The sequence below is a fragment of the Thamnophis elegans genome, chromosome 1, assembly GCF_009769535.1.
Source record: "Thamnophis elegans isolate rThaEle1 chromosome 1, rThaEle1.pri, whole genome shotgun sequence".
Lineage (NCBI taxonomy): Eukaryota > Metazoa > Chordata > Lepidosauria > Squamata > Colubridae > Thamnophis > Thamnophis elegans.
Genome location: NC_045541.1, coordinates 153,671,064 through 153,694,296, shown reverse-complemented (window position 1 = coordinate 153,694,296; position 23,233 = coordinate 153,671,064). Strand labels below are relative to the sequence as shown.

General features: G+C 39.3%; 1 protein-coding gene across 1 annotated transcript in view; it reads right to left on the bottom strand.

Annotated features, from left to right (window-relative positions):
• KCNH5 (potassium voltage-gated channel subfamily H member 5) overlaps nucleotides 1-23,233 on the bottom strand; it is a 232,574-nt gene that overhangs the window by 12,674 nt on the left and 196,667 nt on the right. Inside the window, 1 exon segment of the mRNA XM_032214001.1 lies at nucleotides 17,116-17,312. Within this exon segment, the coding sequence (XP_032069892.1) occupies nucleotides 17,116-17,312 (197 nt within the window).

Sequence of the window (23,233 nt, the reverse complement as noted above, 5' to 3'; positions counted from 1 at the left end):
CCCCTTTCCCCCCTGAGTTGTTCGCCGCCCTGAGTCCCTCCTGGAGAAGGGCGGCATACAAATAAACTAAATACAATACAATACAATACAATGTTTCCAGCTAAGAAACTGTGCAAATGCAAGTTGTGAGAGAAAACCTCATTTGTGATGCATTATTCAAATAGTGAACTGAGCACGGTTTTGTTTTTGCAAATGAAATGCCAACTTTCCTGGACAAAAATAAGTAATCCCCATTATGTAACACAGATTATTGATGTACAGCATCAATCAACAGTTAGCATGCAGGACTGTTTAAAAGGTCTGGGCATTTCAGTTTTACAAAATGTACCAATGCTTAAACATAATGTGTTATATAAAATTATTTAGAAATGTAGGCACAGAACTGCTAGATACTGGTTTAAATAAAGATAAGGGGATTTCAAAATAGCATGTAAAAATTGAAAAAATGAAAGAGATACATTTTAAAAAAAATGTATATAAGATTGAGATCAGATTTACATAAGCTAAAGTTGAAATTCATCACATCCCCATGTTGAGCATTTTTACTGAGGCCAAATTGGAAAAGTTGTTGACAAAGGCATACACAGAAGCAAGATAAAAGCTTCTTCTTATTTTCCAGTCCTCTATTTAGCAATAGCAATAGCAATAGCAGTTAGACTTATATACCGCTTCATAGGGCTTTCAGCCCTCTCTAAGCGGTTTACAGAGTCAGCATATTGCCCCCAACAACAATCCGGGTCCTCATTTTACCCACCTCGGAAGGATGGAAGGCTGAGTCAACCCTGAGCCGGTGAGATTTGAACAGCCGAACTGCAGAACTGCAGTCAGCTGAAGTAGCCTGCAGTGCTGCATTTAACCACTGGGCCACCTCGGCTCTTCAGAGTCAAACTACAATGGTGAGTGCAAGATTGTATAGAAAACTTTCATTCTTGGCTGCTACAACTTTTTCTCTTCTCTGTTCTACCCACATCATTGCAAGCCATGTATGTGCCACACCCTGGATTATCTACAGAAGATGATAAAAAGAAAAATGGTGATCACAATTTATTTATTATGAAATTTATTTACCACCCATCTCATTTCAAAGCAATTCTGGGCAGCTTACAATAATGGTACAATAGAAGCGCTTAATGTTTTTATGTGCATTAAAAATTGGTGAAGGATTGATTATATTGTCATGGCTGTCATCTTGATTTTTTTTTATCATGCCTGTCAGAGGTGAAAAGGAGAATTTCTATGTGGTTAATGAAAAAAAAATTCCAATTAATTCAGACATCTTCTGTCCATGCAGCTGATATGTGTGCAATTTTAAACCTTACATCTGTGTGCATTGTGGCTGAAAAATATTCTAATCTTTATTTGACAGAATATTGGTCTGGCATATTTTGCCTTGCCTATCAGCAATCTAATTCCTTTTATGCAATCAAAGATAACTGTGTGTGGGATGACTATGCCCAGAGCTATAAAGCTGAACAACAACAACAACAATAATATGAGAAGTAAGTAAACAAGTCTAATGATGCCATTAAGTGAGGCAATAATGATGGGCTTGGTGGACTGGTTTGGATTCTTTTTTTCTTGTTATATTTTGTTTCATTATGTTTCTGTAAAAATTGGAGAACATTATAAAATGCTATTGGGAGATGCTGAAGAGGCTGAATAAAAAAAAGCAATTTTACATAGAGCCGCTGGCGTTAGAAATGGCTAGGAACGGTGAGAGGAAAATTTGGTTAATTATGCCACAGTTTCATTGTCTGCTGCTGTACACAGATTGACACAAAAGAAATGTTTTCCAAGTACCTAGGATTTGCCCAGAAAGAGGATAATCAACCTTGTCGGGTTGCAAAAGGTAAGCAAGGATGAATCCAGGGAATATGTATATGACAAAGAACCATGAAACCAGCACAGCACTCCATGCTGGGAAATCAGTAGGACATCCCCCCAAAAGGCAAGAACACACCAGTTATGTAGTGCTAGCAAGAAAACTATCCAATTCTGTCCATGAATATAACTGTCAGGAGTTGATCTCAACTCAAGGGAGTCATTCCACTTTTGAATCAGGATTTATCATCCATGGAGCAATAATAACTGTAAGAAAAAGTATTTCAGTAATATTGTAATTGGTATTATGACAAACCTGCCTTTAATTGTGGCTTCTTGCCTGACTTATCCCTATACCCCTACTATTGATTAAATTTATCCATTGTTTAAAATACAAGAAGTTAGGGACTCTTAAATAAAACTGAATGATGGTGGATCTCATGGCATTTTTTTTAAAAAAAAAACCCTAAACAGCTTGAATTTGCTTTGCTGACATTTGGTAATAGTTGAGATTCTCATAGATCAAGTGGCAGTATCCAAAGAAGCGTGCTAAAGAACAAAAGAGGAAGAAGGATACTACAGAGCATTCACACACCAATACAGAAGGCACAGTTGGGATGCTCTGAGTTGAGGGCAAAAGATTCAAAGATCAAAGGTTTACTTGCTTTCTTAAGAAAGGTGAGTCCGCAAATGACAAGTCTTGGTGTTGGATGCCCACTGGAGAGACTGATGGCAGAATACTGGGAAGGAAAACTGGATGGAGGTTTGGAAGTTGCCTAGCAATTAACTGGATGTAGATATCAAATGGCTGCTGCTGATGTGTTGTTAGACTTAGTAAAGAATAACAGGGCTGGCAGAGCTAAATTGGATTGAAGAGAATTGTTTGGCACTATCCAAAGCATAATAAAGAACAAAAGAGGCAGAAGAATACTGTGGAGCATTCACACATCAATGCAGAAGGCACAGTTGAGATGCTATGAGTGGAGAGCAAAAGATGTGAAGATCAACGGTTCACCTGCTGGAAGAAATCCAGCAGACAACAAACTGTCAGCCATAATGAAGAAAAAGAATCACGACTAGTCTCCCTAAGCTCATCCTTAACTTTACACTCATATGCTTACCTATATAATGTTCATATTTTTAATCAGCATTCTGGAATGCCTGTATTTTCTTATGAAATATTTGACCTGGGAAGAACTCAATCAACAAATTCAGAGAATATATAAACTGATATATTGGATGTAGGAACTGATGTAGGAATACTATAATCTGCATGCCACTATAAGAACTAAGAATTATCTCAGCTTGTTTAATCAAATTCTCTAGCAAAATCTAGTATCATGCAATTCTATGAAAATAAGTCCTCTAATATTCAGTAGAGCTTATTTCAGGGATGTATGAATAAATTTACAGCTGCTGTGTTTAACTGGATTTAACTGGATTTTCAAGAAGTATATTTCCTTTGTCTCAATATTTTGTTTTTCATTTCAGATGTACATCGCTTTATGTTAATCAGAAATTATTTTAACACTGTACTGTAGGCTTCTGTTTTGCAGATGAGAGCTTGGAAATGGAAGCTGGTACGCTGATATGCAAATGATATACATAATGCATTCATGGCAAAATTTGCACTTTCTGAACTTCCTATTTTCAGCTATAGTATAATTGCATTTTCACCAGCAAATTGGCTGAGGGACCATAAAAATGGTGTGAGGTTATTCCAACTATGGAGAAGAAAGTCTACTAGCTCAACAATATAATCACATAAATGGCAGATTTTTTAAAAGGGAATAATTTGCGTGGAATTAGATTAATGAGATTGGCTATCAAAGACTAATGGTAATTAAATATTATCTCCTGTATTAGAGGCAATATTATCTGAACACCAGCTGCTAGGAAACTTGTCCAGGAGATTGATATTGCATTCGTGTTTTGCTTGTAAGCTTCTTATAAGCCACTGTAGCCTCAGAATAATAGATTATTAGGTGAGAAAAAGTTTAGATAATAAACATATGCTAGTATTTAAGGCTCTTTTCCTCTAATTTCCTCACAAAATGATCATACAATTACTTGAGTTGATGTTACCTAATTTGGTAATGAAAGATCTGCAAGAAAACCACCAAGTTCAGAGACCACCAAGGACACCAATTCAGCCCTGAGCTACAAATATTCTCTTCTATCGGTACCCGAGTTCAGTTGGAAGTGTGCCTGGAGTTGCACTAACTCTTCAGCACCTGATAATTTATTGACTCCAAGGGATGGAAAGTTAGGGTTTCATTCTATCTCTCTATCTCTTCCAATTTCTTTCTGAACTTCTTGCTAAAGCAGTGATGGTGAACCTTTTCAGCACCAAGTACCCAAACCGGAATGCATGTGCATGCGTGCACGCCGTAGCACCAAAATCCGAAGACCAGCTGCCGGCATGTGCATGCCAGTTTTTTGGTCGTTTTGGGGGCTGTTTTCAGGCCATTTTTGAGGCATTTTTGGACCATTTTTGGTCTAAAAATGACCCTGAAAACGGCCAGGAAAAGAGCCTTCTTTTAGGCCATTTTTCAGACCATTTTCCGATGCTCCAGTGCCCGTAAAAAGCAGCTGGCGATGGCACATGTTCCCACAGAGAGGGCTCTGCATGCCACCTCTGGCACACTTGCCATAGGTTCGCCATCACGGTGCTAAAGTGAGTGAACTTTCTGCTTTTATCTTTACAGAAGTAGAATTATAGAACGATAGAAATGGAAGATAGATGTGTGATAGCTCAGTAAAGATCCTGAACCTGTCAGTTGGAAAGCTGACGGCCGGGTTCAAGATCCAAGTGCCATGTGATGGGGTGAGCTCCAATTACTTGCCCAGCTCTAGCAGTTTGAAAGCATGCAAATGCGAGTAGATAAATAAGTACCACTTCAGTGGGAAGGTAGCAGCATCCCATGCATTAAAACCATAGCAACAATGCCAATCACAGCAATCCCTCCCCCAACCATCCCCCAAGAGAAGTCCTTCTCCTCTGACTATATTTTATCTTCCAGTTACAACATTTGGCCCTATGTCTATATGGTATTGCCAATCACCTTTTTCTAAAATCACTAAATGGAAATTATTTGGCGGTCAGAATGAGGAGATGCAAATAATTGAAAGGCCTCTGGCATGCTATATTCTAAGTTCCTTCTGCTTTGTTTTACCTATTTCTCATCCCATTAAGTAAAAAACTCTAATGGAAGGACTAAAGTGTTACATTTTTTGTTCCTATTAAACTCTGTTTCAAATTGCTTTGCTTTTCAATTTGGTCTCTAAAGCAAACTATTCCATTATATGTTCCAATTGTCCCCTAAGATAAATTGAGTGCAATCCTCCTTGTTTGATACACCATATTTTTGCCATTAGATAAGTCGTATTAAATTATACAGCAACTTGGGTAGATAAGAGACTTGCTCTTGGTTATACAATGAAAATGGATGACAGCACAATCAGGCAACCTTCCAAATCTTAACATTTTATTAAACATCTGCAGTCTTTCATGTTACCATTGTTGTAGACAGAAAATTGATTCTTGCAAACTAATGCCCCATGGATCATTAAAACGAATTGCATATGGAGAAAATCTGGGACATTTTTTTCCTGTAGAGTTGTAATAAATTTGCTGATTCCACCCCTTGTTTGGTCATGCCACAACTGTGCATTTGTACACAATAAGAACGGCACTGCCCTGTTCAATTAAAGAGAAGGCCAGCTGTCTGTGTTCAACATAGTAAGATAGACTTCCGTAGACTTCGCTACTATTCAGAAGGGTGCAAATTCAATTGATCCAGTCATTTTATCCTTCTGTTTGGAAATTATTTCTGAAGTTCTCCAGATGTTGGTCTCAAGGCTTTCAATGACTCTAAGCAACTTTGCTTTCTCACCATTTGTTTTCAAAGGCCCAAACATAACTTCAGCCACCAAAGATTTTTTTTAACTTCTGTAATACAATGTTAGTATTTATTCCCCTGATCTGGACCCCTTGGAAACATGAATAGGATCAAGAAGCAGCCATATCCACTCTCACTAGACAAGAGGAATGAGTTTTCAAGACCTACCTAATTTTCAAGGCATGAAAGCATCCTGATGGATTAACACCATGGTTAATTTCATACCCAACCTATAAGGTAGAGAAAGACAAATGTACAATTGGGGGGGGGGAATCTGACTTTCTACAGAATGTGAAGTCTTTTCTATGCCTTTGTCATAGTATTACTGCTTCTTGCCTTGGAAACTAGCCAATTTTTGAAGATGAGTTTAAACTTATTATACTCAAAATTCTCCCTTTTCTTTCCCCATCTATTTTTCCCAGCAAAGTTGATGCACAAAATGTTTCCCTTAGGATCCAATTATACTGTGGTAAAAAACACATTGTTTTTCAAAGCCATTGTTTCTTACAGTACTTTGCACTGACATTTGGATTATATTCAACATTATCTCTGATGAATGCTCACATTTTAAGAAGCCTATTGTTTGAAAGTTGTTCCCAATGTAAGGGTTTAGCTTTCTTGCTACTAAGGTCATAATGTTACCGAGTCTTTTATTCACTAGCTTTGGCAATACACATGGTGGCAGTTTGTTTTGTTTATCCCAAATGCAACCTGATTATAGTACCCTTAAATTTCTTCTCTAAATTGGAATAGAAAACTAGTAGCCATGAACCTTTCATCTGAAATTCTTCTGTGATTGTGAGTTGGATTAAAAAAGGGAACATATATTTCTATGGGGAAGGAGATAACAAAAATGAAAACTTTATAGAGGCAAAATGACAATGTTTTTATATTATTATTTTCAATGTATCGTTTCCCAGATTTATTTCAGTGCTGCTAACAGTTAGCAGTAATAGGAGTCTATACCTATTTAGGTTACTATGCACACCCATATTTTTGCCTTTGCCTTTGGTGAGATGGGTGACGATATAATTTGATTAATAAAAATAAATAAATAAATAACCTGGAACTATCGTGCTGATTGAAACGCATGTGGCATCCCTAGGCTATAGAGACTGATGGTGAAACCTCCCACCAATGTAAATATTTGTGTTGTTAGAATGATTTGGAAGAATGCTCTTAAGCTATGGTGCCCTAGGCCGGTAGCTATTCAGCTTTAACTTTTACAGGCAATTTTAGAAATACTCATTCAATGCCTTTAATTGATAGGATGCCCCTAAAATCTTGCATTATGCTAATCACAATTTGTTAGAGAAATAACCACAATGAATCTAGTCAACGCTCTTTTTAAAATTTTATTTAGTTGAACTTCCTTTTTTAAATCATACAATTCTTGTTATTGTTAGTGAAAATGGAAGATTATATCTACTTTTTTTTTTACCAAAAAAGGCATCTAGTATATCTCAGCTTCTTTTATCACTGTACAATCATTATTATGATTTACAACTTCACAAGAATGCTTCATAATGGAGAAGAGATGCCTGAGACAAGCGGTTATGAGTTTCACCTATTTAAAGCACATTATGTCAGTTTGGGAGCCTCCTCGGTCCTTTCATTGTCTTCAGAAGCCTATTTAAGTCTCAAAAAGTTCTGAGGGACATAGTTGGAGCAATATGAAGTTAAGCAGTGCATATTTTTCTCTTTAGAAGAGGGTGGGTGAGATATTTCTTCATGAAGCAGGATCAAAGTCCTTTTTGCTTCCTCCATCATCAATCAGGCTGTTATGCCTCCAGACCAAGCCATGACAGCTGGTCTCTTCCATGCTGATTTCAGGGATTCCACCCTTCACAATGGGAGATCGCTCTTCTCCCTGTCATCCCTGGATTTTCCCCTCTCTATGCTGTCCCCTCCAACGCCCAGCTTTGCCACTGCCAGCCTCCAGACACGAAAATTCAGACAGGGAGAATGGAGTCTCATTCTCCTGTAACTGTACCAATGTGACGTCACCCTGGAAGTCCCTCCTTGGTCCTTCCAATGACTTCAGGGGCCTATTCAGGTCTCAGAAAGTTTTGAAGAGCACAGTTGGAGCAATATGAAGTTAAGCAGTGAAGATTTTTCTCTTTAGAAGAGGGTGGGTGAGGTATTTCTTCACAAAGCAGGATCAAAGTCCTGTTTCAGTTCAATCAGCATCAAAGCAAAGAACCCCTTTAAAGTTCAGCAAAGACCAAATTACTGTCTTTAGCCAAATTCCTTCATTAGTTGCTCTTATATCATAATCTGACCCTGAGCTTCCCCTACATATATTACAGAATTCAGCTGCCTGAACACAATTATTATTGTCTAGTAGATAATTTTTTCCTCTTTGATTTATTGCTTCATTTTAATGGTCCCTGTAAAGAGAGTCTATAAGCACAAAATTTAATCAAATGGAAGCCTTTTAGTAAATCAAGAGCTGAGTTTTACTGATTTGTTTTAGCTTAATGCTTCATATTTAAGTTGGTATCAATTATTGAAATTAATTCTATTCCTTTACTCAGCAACAGGAATGACTAGTTTCTTCAGTGTGGAATTTACATTGGAAATCTCTCACAAAGAAGTTGGTTAAGGCTAGAGGCAGTGTCTAAGAGATGGATCTTACGTTAGCTTGTATGAATCAATTCTGAAAACATTTCAGAAAAATCATAAGTCTAACCTCGATTGAAGGAAGAATTGTGAATAATTAATGAGTCTTTTTCAAATGCCAGTAAAAGTAACAGAATTGCTTTGCTATATCTGTATCTGCTTAGAAGGTTATCTGTGAAAATTTCACCACATTGGTAAAAAAAGCAATGTTCTCGAAATGTGATTTCCAAATCTGGATCAGTTCCATGTGGATTGGATCTCTTTGAGATAAGTTTGCAATAGCCATCTGATCAGACAATAATGTCCACCTGGATAGCTTCCTGTCTATCTAAGAATGCAAGGATACTCAAAAAGAAACTTAGGATCACTGGGCCTCTTGATCAGATCCTTGAAATCCTTCCTCCGGCATCTCTTTCTCTACAACTGGGCTAAAATGAGAACGGAGAGAAGCATCTGACAAATAATCTTGCTTTTTATACCAAGGATGCTCTGAGAAGAGGAGCTGAGCACTGCATTTTTAAAACTCCTCTTACAAAAGCTGCCTCCCAATTTCTGAAATGAGTTTTATTCCTGGTTTAAAAAAACCCATTTTAATAAATTGTATTCTCAGGGTACTTGCAAATTTCTTGTTTACTTTCTCCCGGTGTTTTTGTTCAACTTATTTAACTATTAATGAGGGACAATGTTACTGCTGAGGTTGTTGAATTTCTGATAGATGTATTTCCATCACCTTCAGGTATTTCCACTAGAAATACCCTGGCCTTCACCCTTTTGAACATAAAGTAGTCAAATGGGAGACGTTCTACTTTGAAGATGAATAGAAGTCAATGTGGTTGTGAAATACTGAAAAGCAGAGAGGACTGTGTAATACAAGAAGGTAACAACCTAAGAAATATGATGTTAATTCTCCTGCATCAAATTGAATAATAAGGGATAGAAAAATGCAATTTTATTTTCTGTATGGTACTAGTTCTGTGTGCAGCAATAAGCTGGAAAAAAAATTGCAACAAAATATAGGAAGAGAAACTTGATAGAGGACACATTTGGCTCCCAGATAGAATACTTCACCCCTTCTTCTTTAAGAGATTGATAAAAAAATTGTTAGGCTTGCTGTTTAAGCAAAGGAATGGCAAACCTCTTTCCACTTTGCTACCCATATTTTCCCATTACAGTCAGGCCAACTGAAAGTTAACATTACTGTACAAAAGGCCAATTCTAATTTAGTTGCTTTGTTTTACTAGGCTGATCAGCAATTCTGTAGGATCTTATCATTTACATGGTGGGCAGAAAGAAATGATTAAGAGATTAAAAGAATTGGAAGGGACCTTGTAGATCATCTAGTCCAAACCCCTGTCCAAGCAGGAGACTCTATACCATTTCAGACAAATGGCAGTCCAATCTCTTCTTGAAAGCCTCCAGAGATGAAGCTCCCACAACCTACAAGAGCAAGCTGTTTCATTGGTTGAGAACAATTGGTTGAATGTTCTCACTGTCAGAATATTTCTAGGTTGAACCCTTGATCAGTTTCCATCCATTATTCCTTGTGTGGCCTTTGGGTGCCTTGGAAAATAGCTTGACCCTTTCCTCTCTGTGGCAGCCCCTCAAATAGTGGAAGGCTGCTACATGTCTCCCCTGGTCCTTTTCTTCACTAGCCTAGCCATGCCCAGTTCCTGTAACTGTTCTTCATATGTTTCAGTCTCCAGTCCCCTAATCATCCTGGTTGCTCTCCTCTGCACTTTTTCTAGAGCCTCAACATCTTTTTTATAATGTAAGGACCAAAACTGGATGCAGTATTCAAGGTGTGGTCTTACTTTTTACTACATATGTATTACTTTTTCCTGTATATTTTCCTAATATATACATTTTATATGCATGTTTTCATAGTGTGCAAGCATAGTGTAACGGCTTAAGCATTTGCAATTTTTTTGCAATATACTTAATGGTATGAATGGTATGTTTTCCTATCAGATATTGTATACATTTTTGTACATCATACATAGATGTGTGTTTGTGTACATACATGCATACATACCAGTGGTGGGATTCAATTTTCTTTGTGCTACCAGTTCTGTTGGCATGGCTTGGCTTGGTGGGTGTGACTTGGTGGGTGGGGCAGGGGAAGGATACTGCAAAATCTCCATTCCCTCCAAATCAGTTGAGACTCGGGAGGCAGAGAAAAGATGTGGGTGGGGCCAGTCAGAGGTGGTATTTACAGGTTCTCTGAACTACTCAAAATTTCCACTATTGGTTCTCCCAAACTGGTCAGAACCTACTGAATACCACCTCTGATACATACACACATACATACATACTGTACATACATACCGTACAGGGGTGGGTTTCTCGCCCCGTTCCAACCGGTTCGGTTGGAATGGGGCCGGCGGCGTCCTCGTGCATGCGCGCAGCGCACGCATGTGTACTAGCATCTGTGAAATGCTCCAGCTGCTCCTGGAGGATCGCGCAGGCGCTGTATGCATCCTGCGCATGCGTGGAAGCGCAGAACTCGTCAAAACCGGGTAAGGAACGCGGGCGGGCGGGGGGGCCCTTCGCCGTTCCCGGAAGTTACTTACTTCCAGGTTGGCTGACCAACCGGTTCGCGGGGACCGACGCGAACCGGTTGAAACCCACCCCTGATACCGTACATACCGTACGTACGTACGTACATACATACATACCTACATACATACATATTTGCAAATTATCATTATAGTTATCTTTCAAATGGAGCATATTCTCTATTAATCATTTATACCTAGTTGTTCCTCTGGAATAAAAGGGTTCCATAGAGGACTTTTTCTCTAGCACTCCCATGTTCCTTATAACTGTAACACCTGAGTAACAAAATAATGTCAAATGTCAGTTCCTTAACCTTACCCCTCCAAAATATACTTTCTGTAATAAAAATAGCTTCCTCTTCTTAATCAGTGAAAAACATTGGGTCTTTCAACTACAACTTGAAATCTCAAAAGCTCTAAATTATATAGCGTTGATATAGAAAAAGTTTTTTCCTCATACAAAAGTCCTCTTTTAGCAGTTGCCCTGAAAAGTTTCTCTGTGAATAATTTGGTTGAAGTTGGGCGTCATGAAAAAAACATCAAATCAGTTCAATAAATATATAACAATTCCCAACCTGATTATTTTAGTAGCAAATGCTCTTTTCCCTCCTTTGCTTTGCAAAGGTTAATTGTGAGGGTCAAATTATATAGCAGAGAAGGTATTTAGAAATAACCAAAACACCCCAAAAGACAACCCAAAAAGGAATGTATAATAAAGACAGTGGGGATTTATAAAGAATGCTACAAGGGCTATTGATAGGTAGGAAAAAATGAAACAATACTGATTTTTGTCATGTATAACTCCTTCATTATTTATCTAGATTGCATCAATAGTTTATTACTTCCCTGAAAAAGACACATTCTGGGATGGAGAAAATTAATGGAGAAAATAAGAAAAGAAAAAGAGTCTATCATGGCAGTTTGGAATCTTTTTAAGCTTCTAATAACTCTTGACCATACATCTTGTTTAGTATATGATATAGTATAATGACCATGAGTTTGCAGCCTCGGAGTATTAGAAAGGAATTTCCAGTGCAATCCTAATATCAGTAGTGATGCCCCAGGAACTTTTTCCAGAATATCCCATCCATAAATCACCTACACATGATAGGTTTGACCTTGTCAAACAGTCAAACAATTGCTTATAACAGCCGACTTCCTGCAAGAGAAAGTCTCCATAAATGCTGAAGATCATATCCATCCAAACAGGTACCATCACTATAATTTTCCCTTCAGAAGGAAGCAGAAATGAAAGACAGGTGAGAAAATGCCTATTAATCGCTTATCAGATTATTCCTTGCTTCACATTAAGAATTCTCCCAGAAAAGTATTTTTCTTGTGTCTTTGTTCGGTGTATAGTAAATGGCAAGATCATAAAGTATATAAAGAGGAGCTATATTTATTTTGCTGGGATGCAGGTCGTGATTTCTTGTTTTCAAAGCTAACTAAAGCCTATGGAACAGTGATGAAAATAAATGAAATTTCTGTTTTTTTAGAAGTGCTATATTCTAAGCCCCAAGATCCTTCATCAATGGACATGGTGGAAAGGATGGTGGGAAGTCCAAAGGCTACAGGTTCCTTTATTATTATTTAAATAATGCTAGATAGAGTTTACTCATATGTATATATTCTGCTAGTGCTATACTTATGGGGAAACAAAAATATGAACAATTTCCTGGGCAATGAAATCACAGTGGACTGGGAAAATATTTGGACAACAACCCATGCAAGCAGCATCCATGTATTAATTGTGACTTGAACAAGAATAAAAATAAGGTATTTTCAATTGATAGAATGATGCCACTGGTATAACCCACTACATTCTTCAGCAACGTTTTTTTTTAAAGAAAACATATACCACTGATCAAAAACAGTCTTGTTGTAAAACTGGAGCAGCAGAGAAAATTTTTCTGCCATATAACCAGAAAAGCATTTTCATTAAAAAAAAAAAAAAGTCTTAAAAAGAATCAAACATTTTAAAAATGCATTCAGGATCTTTCAAATTGGAATAAAATAGAAAAGCAAAACACAAATAGTGTTCAGAGCTAAAAGATGGCAGGAATGTTTGATTAGTCTACTACCTGTTCTCAGTTCTGACTATACAATTTCTCCAAAAATACAACATCTGCAATGAACTGGAGGAATTCATCTGAAGGCTTGGAGAGTGAAGATGACAGCTACCACATGCGCAGTGACCACACTAAGCCGGCGTGAAAATTCGAACCGTGTTTCCCGCCTTGTGCCGGTTGTGGAGGAGACCATCTCAGAACATATTGCCATTTCAGTGACGCAATCTGCCAATGCTGCGATCGAAAAGGGCATATTGCTAAGGTATGCAGAAGCAATCACCCCGCTACAACCTGGAAGCCCAGAAGCTGACCTAACCACCAGCAGAGGCCCAACCAAGGGGCATGGCAGCCACTGCCATGATGAACAGAAGGCAACACTAGAGTCACCTACCACACATCCATAGGCCAAGTCCACACGAAGTGGCCAAAAAAGCTGAAAGTCACAGTCCTCATTGAGGACTCTCCATGCGAAATGGAGATTGACACTGGGTCATCCTTGACCATAATGCCTTGGGCAGCACTCAAGCAGGCTATCCCTAGCCTTAAGAAGCAGCATCTACAGGTTCCTGACATCCGCCTTCATGACTACCAGGCGAACTGAGTCCCCATCGTGGGACAGGGCATCTTCCGGGTGAAATTCAAGACTTTCTGTGGCCAGCTACCAGTGACGGTAGTCAACGGAAACCTGCAGAGTCTCCTGGGACTTGACTGGTTCGAAGCCCTGGGTCTAGAAGTGACCGGAATCAACCATCGAATTGGCTCTACATTGGGGCATGCCAACGCTTTGAGTCAATGCCCACTGCCTGAACTCCTTGCAGACCCTACCTCGAGACTCCAGTCCTCCTCATTGACTGCCTAGAGTCTGGTCCTGTCTTGTCTAGTGACATTACCCAACACTCTGAAAAAGACTCCACCCTCAAACAGGTTTTGAATTGAGTGTGGAGGTGGTAGCCTAAGGGGCCTGTCGGGTCTGAATTTAAAATGTTTTACTGCAAACATAATGAACTGTCTGTAAATAATGGTTGCTTACTGTGGGGGGACGGGTCATTGTTCCACCCAAACTGCGCATTGCAGTATTAGAGGCTTTGCACATAGGGCATCCTGGAATTGTCAGGATGCAGTCTTTGGACAAGAGTTACATGTGGTGGCCTAACATGGACAGGGAGATAGAAGAATGGGTGGCTAGGAATCCAGACCAGCTCCCCCAGAGGCGCCCACTAAGGAGTGAGAGCGACCTCAAGCACTGTGGTCTAGGGTGCACATAGATTTTGCTGGCCCAGTTCATGGCCAGACTTTCATGGTAGTTGTGGACACCTACTTGAAATGGCTAGAAGTAGTCCTCATGATCTCTACCATGGCAGAAGGCACTATGGAGAATTTTCTCCACTGCCCGATGTCTCGGTCTTTGACAATGGCCCCCAATTTACGGCTATGCAGTTCGAGACCTACTTAGCAGCACAGCAAATCAGACCTGCCCTGGTCGCTCCATTCCATCTGGCCTCCAATAGTCAGGCAGAGAGAATGGTGAGATCTGCAAAAGAGGACCTATCCAGGATGGGCCCGGGAGATTGGCAAACATGGGTTGATCAATTCCTCCTCATACAACACATCATGCCAAGTGCTACCACTGGGAGAAGCCCTTCTGAGCTTCTAATGGGTCACCGGCTAAGGTCCCACTTAGACCGGCTACACTCAAACTACTCTGCCGCATCGCCCCCAGATTCGACAAGCAAAATAAGGAACTTTAGTGTAGGAGATTCAGTTTACTCCCACAACTACGCTGGGGGAACTCTGTGGATTCCTGCCACAGTAATAAGCATCCTCGGACCTCGTTCTTACCTAGTAGAGCTTGAGGACAGTTGGAATTGGGGATGGCATGTTGACCAACTCCATGGCCGCCTCTCCAACTCCAATCTTAGGCAGCCAGAGGTAACTCCTGCACGAGTTAGCCAAAGCCCTACGCAAAAGGAGCACGAAGTCACTCCTTCCACAGACAACTCAGGCTGAAGGGACTGGGGCATTTATATGTTAGTGTTGCAGGCCCACAGTGAGCTCCAAGCGAACCAGCTCCAGAAGCTCCAGCCGCGGCCTGGGAAAAGTTCCAGGAGCTTCCACCAGGCGAAGCCGCAAAGTCAACAGGTCAGTCCGACCTGACTGAAGAACACCCACCAACTGAACTGCGCAGGTCTGGGTGAACCACCAGAAAGCCCGCCTACCTGTGTGACTACATCACAAGCCGGTTGATTCCATCTAAGCGGGGTGGGGTGTTAGATACCAGAATCAGTTACACTGGTTTACACCAAGGTCCTCTGTTCCGGTGGGAACAGAGATTTAACCTGATTGGTTGAAGGGTCTGACAGCTCCCTATAAAAGGGCTGCTGTCAGACTGAACCTTCGCTGGATTGTACATAGTTGTCTCAGAGTTAATAAAGAGCTGTTGTTGCCTAAGCCTGAGTGTGCCTTTCCTTACCCAATCTAACAAAGTTCATCTTCATTATCTAATCCATTCACAACTTTGGAATCTGAAACTTGATTTTTTCTTTACAAAAGGTAGTGTTTTTGGTCTTTTTCTTTAAAGGCAAAGAAAAACTGAAAACCAAGGCTATACTCTCTCTGGAGTTTCTACTGTTAACCAGAACTTGCAGAACATATGCTTAGCAGCCAGAAGGCCGTGGAATAAACCCAAGTTTCAGAGCAATTTGTTTTCTACCAACCTGGTGGAATTTACAATTCATATATTTATATAGTGAAAAATACATTCCTATCAAGAGGATAAGTATGCATCAGATTTCAGTTTTAAATTGCATCTGGAATAATGGATGATGCATGCATGCTATTGGACATCTTTATATTGCTTGTAGTGTTCCATATGCTGAAATAGAGATGGACTTCTGAGTATTCCACCAATTCAACAGCCACACATGCTTTGCTATGTGGATTTGCTTACAAATTTTCATAAGTGGAGATCTTTTGTGCCTACAAATGTCTACTCCCATGATAAAATAGGGTTGTAGAAAATAAATGAATAAATCTATTCCAGCAGTAAAATGTTGGCATTAATGCTCCATAAATCTGTTCATCGGTCTTATGAGAATTGCTCATGCAGACAATTTTTATATGTCAATTATTACTCTGTTTTTGAAACACCAACATAAAAAAGAGATTTTTTTTTCTCAGTGACATAAAGCTAAGACTTCCCCCAAAGCAACCCTAAATAAATATTTTTAATAGATAATTCATGGATATAACATTATTTCCAACTGATAGAGAGATCTGTTGCTTGATAAAGTATGAAGATATTTTTGCAGTTGCTATTTTATTATTTTTGTCATATCTAGGTTACTCTTAAGAACACAATTTTAATTGCTTATACCAGTAACACTTGAATTCTTTAAGATGAGATGGAGGAAGCTTACCCTTTGAGTGAACTAAATGTACAATTTAAAAAAAAAAACAGAAGCCATGCCAAAAAATTCAGTTTGATTTAGTTTGCAGTCACATTTGATTAAAAATATGTTACATTAATTCAGGGAATTGAATAAGTATGCATGAAGGGAGGACGAAGAGGAAGAAGAGAAAGATGAATTAAATGAGACATTTTAATTCCAACCTGATGTTCTCCCTGCATCTTTTTTCTACAGATTTCCTACATTTTCTCTCTTTCCTTCTTGCGTTGTTATATTGTTATAGACCACTCACTCTAAAACATTCCAGAATCTTCTGCTTACTCCATTCTTGTATTTGCTTGCCCAGAATTTCCTAGTAATAGCATAGTTCATCCAGTTATAAGCACAGGCCTTTCTACCTACTCAGTCTCCTTGTAACTAATAAAGGACATGAAGCATTCCCCCACAGATACTTCTTCAACATTTCGTATTCCTTCAGGAAGGATGGGAACCTTCTGACCTGCAGATCTAAATCAGTGCATTATACAATGCCTTTCCTTCTCCTCCCCAGTTTCACTACCTCTTTATCATTAATTTTCTCTGGTTTAGTCTCAACATTCATGAAAAAGCTTTTACTGTACTTTTGAGCTAAAACACATAGCTGACAAACTAGTCCCTTGGAGAGAAGCTTCTGACTTGAAAATTAGATCACTACTGTACAAAGAAACTTCCATGTAAAATTCGATTAAAGAGATCTTACCCGTTTCCTCAGATTGCAGGTTAGAGTGAGGTTCCTTGAGAAAGAGTTTGCAAAAGCTGTATAAAAGTCCAGAACTTTCAGCAAAGCTTCCCGTTTGATAATGTGCAAATCGCAATAGGTTAGGGCCCGTACGTTGGCACATGCATGAGCCAGAGTGGTCTCTTTCCAGAAGATGTCACCAAAAACATCCCCTTTACCTGGCAAAGGAATGTAAAAGGCAATTAAAAACCAAAGTTTATAGAAAATAAATAAACGAATAAAAATCAACACTGTCATTTCTCAAAAGTAGAAATTCAACCTGCAGCAAGAAAAAGTGGCTGTCATCTAGGATCACTATAGATAAACAAGAAGTGAAATTTCTGGAGAAGGGGAGGCATCATCTAGTTAGCTTTGTTCCTTTATCACGAGGAAACTGTGAACAGTTTATTTGATAACTCATGATTTTTATGGTTACTCCCATCAAAGCTCACAGGTTCTAAAGTAGCTCTTCAGAATCAAAGGTTTGGGCTACAGCAATCAGCATTTGCTCTTTCATAAGTCTCCATGCCTAAATTAGTGTTTACAATAGGAAATCTAAGTCTTCATCATAACGACTGGTGGTTCTCATGTCTGTGCAATGAAATTACGAATCTCACGAATCCCTGCAATTTAAATAAACGTTTAAGGTACGCCACTGCGGGTTCTACCATTCAGACCACTGTAGCCCAAACTCTGTCTTGCAATTGGTGTGGTGCCTCACAGCAACCCTATTTGTCTGCTTTTTGGGCATGCCCCTTCTTAATACACCAATAAGTTGAAATCTTTTGCTTAATGTGTGTGTGTGTGTGTGTGTGTATGTGTGCGCGCGCTTGAATCTGTGTGCACTCCTGGCAACTACTGCAACTACTGGAATTTGTTTGAAACTGGTTTGTTGACGCCCTCTTCTTCCTAGGGCCGAGAGAGAGTGATTGGCGCAAGATCAGTCAGCTGGCTTCTGCCTTAAGTGGGACTAGAACTTCTGGTCTCTAGTTGGTACCTTAACCACTACACCAAACTGCCTCTTAGTGAAACAGCAATAGTTAATGGCATTGCACTGGCTTTCTATGTTTCTCCATGTAGGGATAATTGATATAGCAATACCCTGTTTTCCCAAAAATAATAGCTAACCGGAAAAGAAGTCCTAGCATGATTTTTCACAATGCTGGTAATATAAGCCCTAACCCCAGAATAAACTCCGGTTAAGATTGTCAGCCAGATGGATGTATTTAGTGCCATATTTCCCCCAAAAGAAGACCTAATCAGAAAATAAGTCCTAATGCATCTTTTGGAGCACAAATTAATATAAGACCCAGTCTTATTTTCTGGAAAACATGGTAGAGACTTTGCATATTTCTGTGCAAAATACTTACCTTGCATATACTATTAGCTAGATTGATATTCTCAAAGATTTCATAGCATTCATCCTCTCTCAGCTCAGTTTTCCTTTCTCTACTATCTCTGGCTTCATATCTGTAGCTGGCTCACTCACTTTCCAATAGCACACACACAGCTTTTGATAAACTTGAATCAATCAGACTGTCTTATTATTACATTATTTCTTAAATAATATTAATCTTTCAGGATTTTTTTTCCATACACATGAGCACCCGCCTCTAAAATATTTTCTTTAAAATGCTATCATCTTAATTCGGTGTTTCTCAACCTTGCCAGTTCTAAATGTATGGACATCAATTACCAGACTGGTTAGAGAATTCTGAGAATTGAAATCCACACTTTTTAAAGTTACCAAGCTTGAGAAGCATTGTTCTAAGTGTTTCTCTCTGAGTATGCATTCTTTCTGCTGCATTAAGCTATCTCCTATCCAACAATGTTCCTTCTCCAAGACTACAACTGAGAAGCTTTGCCTCATTTCTTCCTGAATGCTGTGTGCACCACTATGTGCTGCTATCCCGATTTGAGCTATTTCGGGGATAATTTTTTTCTTCTCAGCTTCCAGAGAGTCACTTGGGAAATACCAGATGGATGGCAATCTTACACTCTCAGTGGCAGCATGGAAAGCAGCCTCAAAAGCAAATTTTGCAGCTTCTGAATTATGGAATGAAACAGATTATTTTCCCCTTTATTCTAAGAAGAAATGTGCCCCATGAATTTATACCACAGATGTTTTGAACTATAACTGACCACTATGTTTCCTGACTGATAACTATCTTATCTTAAAGAGCCGTTGTGGCGCAATGGGTAGAATGCAGTACTGTAGGCTACTTCTGCTGCCTGCCGGCTGCCTGCAACTTAGCAATTCAAATCTCACCATGCTCAAGGTTGACTCAGCCTTCCATCCTTCCGAGGTGGGTAAAATGAGGACCCAGATTGTTGGGGGCAATAGGCTGACTCTGTAAACAGCTTAGAGAGGGCTGTAAAGCACTGTGAAGCGGTATGTAAGTCTAAGTGCTATTGCTATTGTTATTGCTATCTTCTGAAACTTCTTGAGGTCTCCTTCAAAAAAGTCTGACTGGCAGTATAATGTACAATTAGTACAGATAGTCCTTGTTTGCCAACCATTCATTCAGAGACCAATTAAAGTTATGACAATGCTAATTCAGACGAACTTATAACCATCCTTGAAGTTGCCGCCATCACAGTGCTCTTGGAACCATATAAATCACCATTTGTGATCTTCACAGTCAGCTTCTGACATGCAATGTTCTGGTAGGAAGTTGCAGGACAGTCACAGGACATCTAACAACACTTCATGGTGATTTGCTTAATGACCTCAGTCAGAACTGCCGGAACTTCTATTGTAAATCAGGTGCAGTTGCATGATTGTTTTTTTTTAAAAAAAGAAATATGACCACATTGCTTGGCCACAGAGCTGTCAGTCCCAAATGCAGTCAGTAAGTGAATGGTATCTGTACTAGTTAATACATCATTAAGGACTAAGAAAACTAATTGGCACTGTTTCCTACACTAGAGATCTGACAGATACTAGATTTCATACTTGTATGATTCTTCTGAAGATGTATGAAAATATTGGTCATAGAAAATAAATAATTATTTATTAGAGACTGTCAGAAAAACCCAAACAAGTTTCGTTTCTTTTGATTCAATGGCTCTGTTAAAAATAACTATAATCCCGAATTCTGCCAATTGGTCAGCCGCAAAAGAGGCATCTGCTTAATCATTTTTTTAATTAGAAGCCTACCAAAATGAAATTATGAGTTTGTGTTTGCACACAAGAAAAAAGTGTCATCATGCTGCAAAAATGATAAAATAGTCACTTGTGTCTGTTAGTCACTTGTGTCCGCCTCCTGCCAATTACCTCCCAAAGACCGATTCGATCACACAGGCTCAGCCTTCTCCGGGTTCCATCTGCCAGCCAATGTCGGCTGGCGACCCCTCCGGGGGAGAGCCTTCTCTGTTGCTGCTCCGGCCCTCTGGAACGAGCTCCCCGTGGAGATCCGGACCCTTACTACCCTCCCGGCCTTCTGTAAAGCTACCAAGTCCTGGCTGTTCCGGCAGGCTGGGGGCTGTTGAAGTATCCAGCCCCGCTTCATTTGTGACTGTTGTGTATTTTAATATTGTTTGTATTGTCTTATTTATCCCCTCCCCCGTTTCATTGTGAGCCGCCCGGAGTCCTTCGGGAGTGGGCGGCATACAAAACCAATAAACGAAACGAAACTTTTTCTAAACACTGAAGATGAAATTATCAAAGAGAACATTATCCACCGAAGCTTTTTTTGGAAGTACTGGGTTTTGAGTAAATTAGTTACATGGAATTTTTAGTGCAAGAAAAGAACTTCAGGGGTTTCATGGTGTGTGTCTCTGTCAGAAACTGGGTCTTGTTATTGCTCTCCAAGGCTGATTCTTTTAAAACTTTCTGCCCTTCAAAGAAACAATAACTTCCACTTTTTACAAAAGAAGACAAATCCAATGAAATTCTGACATATAGAATGTGTTCTGGCAGTGAATTCAATTCAAAGTGGCCAAGGACTGCTTGTATGTGTCCTGCCATTCATCAAATACTCAGTTCCCCAGTGGTCTGCAGCTTCTCTGACTTCCCATGAAAGAATGCCTCTGATTGGGTTTTATTTTTATTTTTTTTTTATTTTTTTTATTATTATTATTATTATTATTATTATTATTATTATTATTATTATTGCTATCCAAGCTAGCGGGGAAGGTCCAACCAATAAGATATTATTAGAAAACTATTTCTTCAAAAAAGTTACATTTGTAAAAATTATCCACCCAATTGCTCTGCCCAGAAATCTGATGGTTTCCAAAGGATATTAATATCTAGCTTTAACTCCCCCATAACTTCATGACGTGGAATGTGGCTTTCCATCTTGAATTTCCCTTTGGGCTAAAGATACTATAAGTCTTCAACTCCTTTCTTTCTCTGTGTTTGTTAGCAGCTCCCAAAGCAGATCATTTCTCTGTTTCCCCTTTCTACTTTTAGGGCAGGGGTGTAAAACTCAATTTCAGTGAGGGCTGCATCAGGGCTGTGGTTGACCTCAGGGGGCCAGCTGGGCATGGCTGACTGGGTGTGTGTGGCCAATTGGATGTGTATGACCAACTGGGTGTGGCCAGCTTGATGCCACTCTCCAAACTGCTGGCATGTTTCCTCTTTGCATTGGGTAGAGTGGGCCGAAGCCGCACTGGCTTGATCTTTGTTCTTCACATTGAGTAGACCAGGCTGAAGCTACATTGGCCTGATCTTTCCTCTTCATACTGGGTAGACTGGGCTGAAGCCATGCTGGCCCAATGTTTCCTCTTTGCTTTGGGTAGACCAGGATGGCCCTATGGGCTGGATCTGACCACATCATGGGCTGCATCCAGCCCTTGGGCCTTGAGTTTGACATCCCTGTCTTAAAGGCTGCTGTGGTGAAAGTAGGGAGGTAAGAGCAGATGCAGAGAAGGGAAGAGGAACAAGGAGAATGAAGGTTCCTTGTCTCTCTGGTTTCTTTTCTCCAGCACGTTTCATCATTTGTCAATCATTAAGACATTGAAGTACATTTTTTTTTGTTGTGTGTGCCCCTCCCTCCCTCCACCCCCCCACCCCCCTCCTCCTTCCCCCCCCCCCGACTTCCCAGAACCCGTACACGGTATGGATTTTTAACTAACACAGTCTAAAATCTATTGAGAAAAAAGAAATAAAGAAATTAATGACATTCTAGATTGACCTTAGCTTCTTCTTACTGAACTGACTTTTGACAGTTTAAATCATTTCTGATCTTAAGCATAGGCTAACTGGAATTTCTTAGTCCCGTATTTATTTTGTATATAGTCAATCCATTTTTTCCAGTCTCATTTATATATCTCATTTGAATGATCTTTGAGATATGCCGATATTTTAGCCATCTCGGCTAAGTTTGTTACTTTCAATGTCCATTCTTGGATTGTAGGCAAGTCTTCCTTCTTCCAATATTGCGCCACCAACAGTCTTGCTGCAGTTATCAGGTGCAGAATCAAATTGGTCTCTACCACTGTAAAGTCAGTACATATACCTAGTAAAAATAACTGAGGAATAAACTTTATCCTTCTTTTAAAAACATTTTGCATGACCCACCATATTTTTATCCAAAATGCCTTAACCTTTTGGCAGGTCCACCATATATGATAATATGTAGCATCGAGAGAACCACACCTCCAACATTTAGGCTGTACATTCGGATACATAGAAGCCAACTTTTTAGGATCTAAATGCCATCTATAGAACATCTTGTAAAAATTTTCTCTCAGATTTTGAGCTTGTGTAAATTTCACATTTCTTACCCAGATTCTTTCCCATGTATCCAACATTATTGGTTCCTCAATATTTTGAGCCCATTTTATCATACAATCTTTAACTAATTCTGTTTCCGAATCCATCTGTATTAATACATTATATATCCTCTTTATATGCATTAAGCTTTGATCTCTTATTTGTTTAAACAGATTATCCTCAACTTGGATAAAACCAATTTTTTGATCTATTTTCCACCTAGCCTGTAATTGCCCATACTGGAACCATGTTTGAACTACCTTCTCCTCTTTTAATACCTCTAAAGATTTTAATTGTAATACCCCTCTTTCCGAGGTAAGAAGCTGTCTGTAAGTAATTCTGTCCTGTTTTTGTGCTGTATTCATATTTTCAATTGCG